This window comes from Dufourea novaeangliae, unplaced genomic scaffold (assembly GCF_001272555.1).
Source record: "Dufourea novaeangliae isolate 0120121106 unplaced genomic scaffold, ASM127255v1 scaffold55, whole genome shotgun sequence".
Taxonomy (NCBI): Eukaryota; Metazoa; Arthropoda; class Insecta; order Hymenoptera; family Halictidae; genus Dufourea; species Dufourea novaeangliae.
In genome coordinates, this window is record NW_015373934.1 from 68,940 (window position 1) to 76,569 (window position 7,630).

Genomic DNA, 7,630 nt, shown 5'->3' on the forward strand with positions numbered 1-7,630 from the left:
TAATCTCGATCGTTAGATCGGCATCCGTTATTCGAGCGAAGACAACCAAGATGGGGAGGAGAAGAAGAAGAAGGAACAAAAAGGGGCAGCCCATGAATTGGGTAGGGAAGCTTCGTGACGACCGGACAGAAACGTTAGAAAGCCAGAGGAACAGGTGCGCGCTCGAGCGAGATGCCTATATGCCATAGAGAGAACCGATGCCCGCATGGCTCGACGCGCGTGTATTCACGAGGTGTATGGTGTATACCCGTCGGCGGTCACGGGTGGCCGGCCCGGGGTTCCGGGGCCCACTTCCGGACGAGTCTGCACCGGTACGGTTTCTTTTTAGCCAGGAACACATCGTATCAGTTGTGCTTGCTCGCGTACAGTTAGACGGTGTTGCATCGCGGCGTGTGTATACGGCCTTCTACTCTTGCTCCTTCGCGCATATCGCCACGGGAATCGCTTCTCGTACGCTACGTCTAAATGACGTAAAGGGGACACAGAACCGGGAAAGAAAAAGCCATGGATTTCTCGAGACGGGTGAGTTCGTTACGGACACTCGGGTGGGATCCGAAGCGCGGACGTTTTGGTCATCGTTCGTAATTCCGAACGAGTACTGAATATTCTGCCGAGAAGAATTAGAGCGATCGCGATGTAGGCGGTCTTTTATCGCGCCAACCAGGGGAAAGGATCGAAAGATATGTTGTAACTCTGACGAATTGACAACTTTTGCCGTACGATGTTAAAGAAATTTCCAGGAAGTACGTACATACGCGGGAATTGACGGGCATAGCGTCTCTGATTGCTTCTTTTCAATAGTTTCTCTACAGTCAAAAAGTAACACATTAACTATATTACGAAATTACGAGATTCCTTTCATCCAAATACATTCGTTAAAGTCTCACGCACCTTCACTAATCCTCATGTGATCCAGTGTCTCGCATCAGACAATTTCGTTCCACATTATCGAGCACACTTTTACTTAATGGAAAACACCCGTGAAATTACATTCCTTCCAACGCGGGAACAAAATTCTACGTTTTTTCTCGTTGAACGATTCGTTTTTATGAAACCCTGAAAAAGAGGCATGTCATCTCCATACACCACGTATCGCCTAACCAACCGTCACACTAAATATCGAGTATCTATCCCTATAATAGTGTACATATTTTCGTAAACAAAGTAACAATATCTACCTACATCTCATCCAGCGAGTCGAGTCAGTAGCTAATTATAAACAAAGGAAGGTGTTGATCATTTAACCCCTGTGTAGGCAACCAAAATATTCACGGTCATTGAGCAAACGGAATACTCCTATTCCGACAGATTAGATAAACATGTCTAATTTTACTTCCATCCATTTCCGAAACTCTTAGTTTTCCCTTTCTGTAATATACCAAGTTTTAGACAAGAACATAAAAAATTGTGAAAAGAAATTTAGAAACGAGTACCTGGGTGGGTGGTTGCCTACACAAAGGTTAAGTGGGACAGAGACAGTCGCCAGCCAATAGTTGGGCTCTGCACACAAATGTTTTGGTTATTCTTACTGACTCCCTCGTTGAACTGACAATAGTGTTCAAAACCTCGATTAAATCGGCGTCTTGAAGATCTTAGCACTCTCCTTCTAAAAGAAAACAGACACGCGTGTAATGCGTCCAGGACAAGCGAGGATTTTCACCTCGACGCGAAACACTTCGCGGAAGATCGGCGTGGACGAACAAGTGGGCGTGCGGGCAAGTGCAGTCACCGCTTCCTGCCACAAATGATCGTCGCGGACGACGCTCGAGCGGGGCACGTGTGCACGCGTATCGGGCCGGGGCGACGCGACGTGCAATAATATACACACGTCTGATCGAGAACGACGGGCGTGGGCATGAATGAACGCATGTAAGCACGAATCCGCGAAGACAATGGAGGGACAAGCAACGCGATTGTATACAGGGTGGGGCAATAACTATCTCCACTTTGAATATTGTCGTTATTTGGAATAATATGAAAAAATGTTATGTACAAAACTTACACGGTATAGAGGGGGGCATATTGTGACACGAACTTTTTCTGCATAGGTGAAGGCATAGAGGATATTTCAAGGTCATCGCTATTTTTTTAATGGAATGCTATGTTTTTTTTATCGCGATGTCAGCCGGTGTTGAGACGATTTCAGCGAGACATAAGTGCGACATATTTGAAAATTTGGAAATCATACTTGAAGAGTCAAAATAACAGTACGCTGAAGAAGTCGACAGAGTGGTTACTGTCACTGTCGCCGAAATATTTTCAAACGGAGCGGGTAACGCGGTCGACATCTAGGGAGAGCGTGGAGCAATTAACGAGTCGCGTACCGTCAGCTGAAAACTTCAGGTTCGGAACGAAACGGTTACGCGAAGAAAAAAGAAACTAGGGAAGAAACGAGTCTATTTAGATGTATGCTGGCGGCGTATGTTGATGCATCGGTTTCGTAGGACGATTTAGACGATTTTCCTGTCTGGATCACGGTAAATACGGTGATTCTTTTCACGAGGACCACGGAAACAAAGGAATCCGAGGATTCGAGCATTGAATCTGATGACCGTGAACGAACGGAGTAGGATACGTTCGATTCTGATCGTTGGTACGAAGACCGTTTGATTGTACAATTTTGACTTCGGATGGAAAATGTTGGTTCGAAAGGAATAAGGCGACTGAATTCGATGTGAAAGTTACGAAGGAACGTGGCTAGTCAATCATTGAGAAAGTGCAGGAGAGATAGATGTGAATTGCAAGAATTGCACGAGATTAGATACAGTAATTCCAACGACGATGGTTACAAATTGTGCTACGGTATAGAGTATTCTTAATACCGTTTAAAGAATGTAAAAACGCGGAAAAATTGGAAAGTAGCACGGCGAATAACTTCTTCGAGATGCGTTTTCTTGTAACACGCTATTTCTCTTGCTGTTTTCAATAGATACTTGCTGACATTGTACTCTGTCATTTTTTGTGTTCTCGATTAACGGGATTTAAAAGGATCGCGATGTCTTTTTCCGAATGAAACCTATTCAATCACCATACTTGTCGAATATATTAAAGTTTTTTTTTATTGAGTGACTAGGTACATGGTACATATTTCATCTTGAAAAAATACGTAAATAATATAAGAATTTAAAATAACTGACAGGATTAACATTTGCAGCCGTGAAATAATGCTCGTTTTAATTGTCCTAAATTAACCCCACAGGATCAAGGAATTTTATCAACTGAAAAATACCGTTAATGGGAACGAGAATTTCAAAGACGGTCTTCCGTGTCCAATTACCTACTGAAACTCTCGGAGGAATCGTTTCATTTAAACCGTGCCATCGTGCCCACAGTCGCTGATTTTTGCGGATACGAAAACAATATATATGCTCGTTTCTCCGTAACACTTATCCCGGCATCCTGTTTCGAGGAAATCATCGTCAGCCGTGAAGCTAACACGGCAATTAATTTCTGATAAGACGAAGTGATTCTTTCGCCAATAGTATTTCGCACGCGCGTACAATCGCCGCTGTGTAAACAGAGTGCGTATTATGTGGGTGTGTATCGGAGTCTGCTGTATACAAGATGTTGAGCGTTTAATAAGACCTCATTGTTGAATTTTATTAATGAAAATTAATTTTTCTATTTAATTCGCGTTTTGTTACGAACAACATACGTAAGTATGAATAGTGATGAGTTTTTAACTTGGTTAACCGATAAAAATAAATTAACGCCTCGTTCGTATTACACTACATCTTTTCATAATCTTTTAAATCAAATAGTAATGTGCAACAACAGTTTGGAATATCATTTATTTGTTTATTTAACGTGCCTATATGTACAGGAAGACGAAAAGTAGCTGTCATGTGGTCGACTGGTCATATAGGAACGGAATAAATTACCATAGAATAAACAAAGGTAGCACAGAAAGGACTGAAGACAAATATCATAGAAAAAATACCAAAAAACTATTTTCCTCTTTTTATCGGTAACTATTAATAGCAGCAACTATTCAAAAAACACATATTTACATGTGGGTTCTCAGTGAACGATCGTTCAAAGACGCGTGTACGGGTCATTCCACGACCAATGCAAAAATATTAATAGTATTATTGTTTCGCAAACTGGGCCCCTAGGTCATTTTTAAAAAATTGTTCAAAAATATGTCCGTATTCTGTGATATTTCCTCTTCAAAGTCAGTCCGTTTAAAACACAAAAGTGATCCGTTTGGCGCAGTGTGACCCGTATACATCACGTACGAACAATGTATGCGAACCGTGCAGCGCGAGCACCGCTGGATCACGGGATCGTGGATCACCTGTGTGATTAAGTCCTCCCGAGGACCTCGCTCTCGCGAGAGTTCCCATACCCTAGTTTTCTGCCGGCAACCGTGGTGGTGTGTGCGAACACCGATCGCGTTTCTCCGTTGCGAAATTTTGTGCGCGAGCGAGCGAGCGCGCGCGCACGCGATCGTACCCGCGAGGCTAGACCGCGATCAGAAAGGATCGAACCGGCGTTCGTTCAATTTGAAACGGAAAACCGATCCGTACACGCCGGGATCCAGTGTTCGACCAGAATTATCCTTACTGGAAAGACAATCGTGAAATCGAGGGATTTTACACGATTTCGAGGCGAACAACAAATGGAATCGTTAGGAAGAATCGACGAGCCGGTGTGTGTCCGTGTGTGTCTCTGCGTACAATGAAAAATTTTGCAATAAATAATCGCGAGGGAAAGCGTGAGAGGGCAGATGATTTAGCTGGCGGTGTGCTAACGGTATTATACTTTTGAACGGAGAGAATGATCTTTTGAAAATCGACAAAAGAACCGTTGTCAGATCCTTGCGCGCGTCGAACGAAAGGTACACCTTCGTTCCACCGGGAGAATAATCAACCGTGTGTAATTTCGTTAGTTGATCTGTTTTCCTACGATTGTTTCGGATTTTCCGTCGATATCGCGCGTCCTAATCGGAATTTAACGTCGTTGGAACGGGCATTATATTGTTCTTGATACGACACAGCCCTGGGGAATTAAAGTTCCTGATAATAACGATACGGTTTAAAAACTTTTATGAGGGTGGGGCGGTGTATAATGGCTGTGGGTATCGTAGAGGAAAAGCTCGATTGAAATCAAAAGAGCACTTATCGTGGGCATCGTCAAGATCGAGTGGCGGTTCGATATGATTTTCATAGAGAATTCTGTTGATTTGCCGCAGGACGACAGAAGCTGCCGTTCGGACGACTCGAACAGCGAGATCTTCAAGAATGTACCGAAGAACAGCAGCACGTTTCGCGTATGGAAGATCGAGGTAATTGTTTTTGCTGTTTTTCTACAGTTAGAAAGAATAATATCGGTTTTATTATACTGTTCACGCGATTAAGAAACACCTAGCACAGTGTAGTATTTTCCCAATCCAGCTGAATTTAAGTTAGAAAAATAAGTTAACATATTTATGTGTTTTTGTTGTTTATATCATATCTTAAGAAGTCCAGAATTGTAAAATCGAACACGTGTAAGTGAAAATTTTTTGTTTGTGATTTATAGGTATTGGCTGAGGGCTTAAAATAAGGTAAAGTTTCAATTTTGGAGATGTTTTGTGCTTTTACAGTAATAATTATTCCGAACAAAATTATGTAAATTGTTATTGTATTGTAGACATCCGAATATGTTTAAATAATGATGTTAAACAATTTTTGTTCCGAACGTTTTTGTCTGAAACCTATCAACGACGCTGTACGACTTCATTTTAGCTAGATTTATAAAATACCATACTGTGCGACGGAGCGAAAGTACGAAACAACGAAATTACATTTTAATGCCCGTGCAATAGGGTTTACGTGTGGCAGCCGTCACCGGAAGTAATATGGGATATTTCCTCTCGGAGCTCGCGTACATTATCTATGCTGTGTCGCCGAAGGACGGTCCACTCCCGTATCCTGGGATGCCGGTAATTATTTCTTAATATCATTGGTACTGTCTATTTTACCGTTTTCTTCTGTCGCAATCATTTCTGACTCTACAGTGTACTTCAAAAGAATACTATAAACCCAGTACAATAATGCATTTCAGATATCGTTACAACACAAAATATATCTCGAAATTATTCATATTTTTGTTTTTATTTGCGACCTTCAATAAAAAGTCTAAGTCAGTTATAATATTCTGAATAAACTGCTTTCATATTGTTGTAACGTAAATCGATAAAAACACCAAATAAATGATACGTTCAATGTTTTTAGATTTTTTAATTAGACCACTTTCATAATCACTGGATATGTATGTATGATATATTTTAAGACGAGTAAATTCAGTGTATCGTCAATTCTGTGAAAATCATCCAAACAGGTGAAGGACCTGAAATCGTCCCCGGCGGTCCGTGTCATTCATTTTTGGATCGGTTCCGCGTGCGACTCGACGATTTCCGGCGCGGCGGCCCTACGAGCAGCGGAACTGGACTCCCAGATATCGGCCACGATACTTCTGAGGGAAGCACAAGGCCGTGAAAGTCCGCGATTCCTGGCGTATTTCCGGCAGCAGAGGCTCGTTGTCGAAAACTTTCATTTCGAGACACCGTCTTGCACGTTGCACCGGGTCACCGGTGTCGCGATCCCCGCGGTAACGGAACTCGAAAAAGTCCACTGGGACCATTTCAGCTCGCGCGATGTTATTCTGGTCGACGTACTGTCCAAGTACGTGTCCTCGATGAAATCAAAGCGAATCATATTAATTTCAATTATTTTGAACCAATTCTAACGATCAATTTCATTTTTCCGTCAGAGGCGTGATCTTCCTCTGGTTAGGATCGTTGTCGGATCCGCTGCACAAACGACACGCGGTGACCATTCTGGAAACGAAAAAGGAGAACAATAATGGCCGCGTGGTTATCGTTGAGGATGGCTACGAGCAAACGCTGCCCGACGACGACAGAAAACTGTTCGCCAGCATTTTGGAACCGACCACCAGGGTCGTTAAACCGGATCGTCCTCACAGAGTCGATACACCGAGTCCGGTCAAGCTGTACAGATGTAGCGAACAGTCTGGTAAATACAAGGTGGCGGAGCTGAAGTCTGGACCGATTCTTCGATCCGATCTGACCTCCGAATCGGTGTACTTGATTGATCGCGGTGAGGCGGGCGTCTGGGCGTGGGTTGGACACGATGTTAACGCCCGCGAAAAGCTCGAGGCTGTCCGTAACGCGCGTGGATTTGTCAAAAAGAAGAACTACAGCAACGGCGTGTCCGTTGGGAGAGCAATCGAGGCCCACGAGCCCACGGAAATGAAGGCTCTGGTTAGAGGATGGGAGCCGTCGAGAACCAGACCGCTCACCCTACCGCCCAACTTCGAACCTGATTATATGAACGAAAGACCGAGAATGGCTGCCGAGTGCCAACTGGTGGACGATGGATCCGGCGAGATGACACTGTGGCGGGTCACCCAGAAAGAAGGCACGGTCCAGATACAGGACAAAGGGATATACTACGCGGAAGCCTGTTACGTGATGTGTTACAAGTACGGACAGGGCCGCAGAAGCAAAACCATAGTACGTCCACTCTATAGGAATGTATCTGGACCCCAGAGCCGAAGTGTATTAATTCGACTTTTTAAAAAAATGACATTTTACATGTTCCTTGTATTAAATATTTCACTCTTT

General features: G+C 43.4%; 1 protein-coding gene across 1 annotated transcript in view; it reads left to right on the top strand.

The window, feature by feature from the left end:
- Positions 1 to 4,519: 4,519 nt before the first annotated feature.
- LOC107195193 (villin-1) overlaps positions 4,520 to 7,630 on the top strand; it is a 4,786-nt gene continuing 1,675 nt past the window's right edge. Inside the window, exons 1-5 of the mRNA XM_015584989.1 lie at positions 4,520 to 4,651; positions 5,195 to 5,287; positions 5,810 to 5,926; positions 6,325 to 6,668; positions 6,757 to 7,519. Coding sequence (XP_015440475.1) covers positions 4,622 to 4,651; positions 5,195 to 5,287; positions 5,810 to 5,926; positions 6,325 to 6,668; positions 6,757 to 7,519 — 1,347 coding nt within the window. The 5' untranslated portion in view covers positions 4,520 to 4,621. The remainder of the gene's footprint in view (positions 4,652 to 5,194; positions 5,288 to 5,809; positions 5,927 to 6,324; positions 6,669 to 6,756; positions 7,520 to 7,630) is intronic.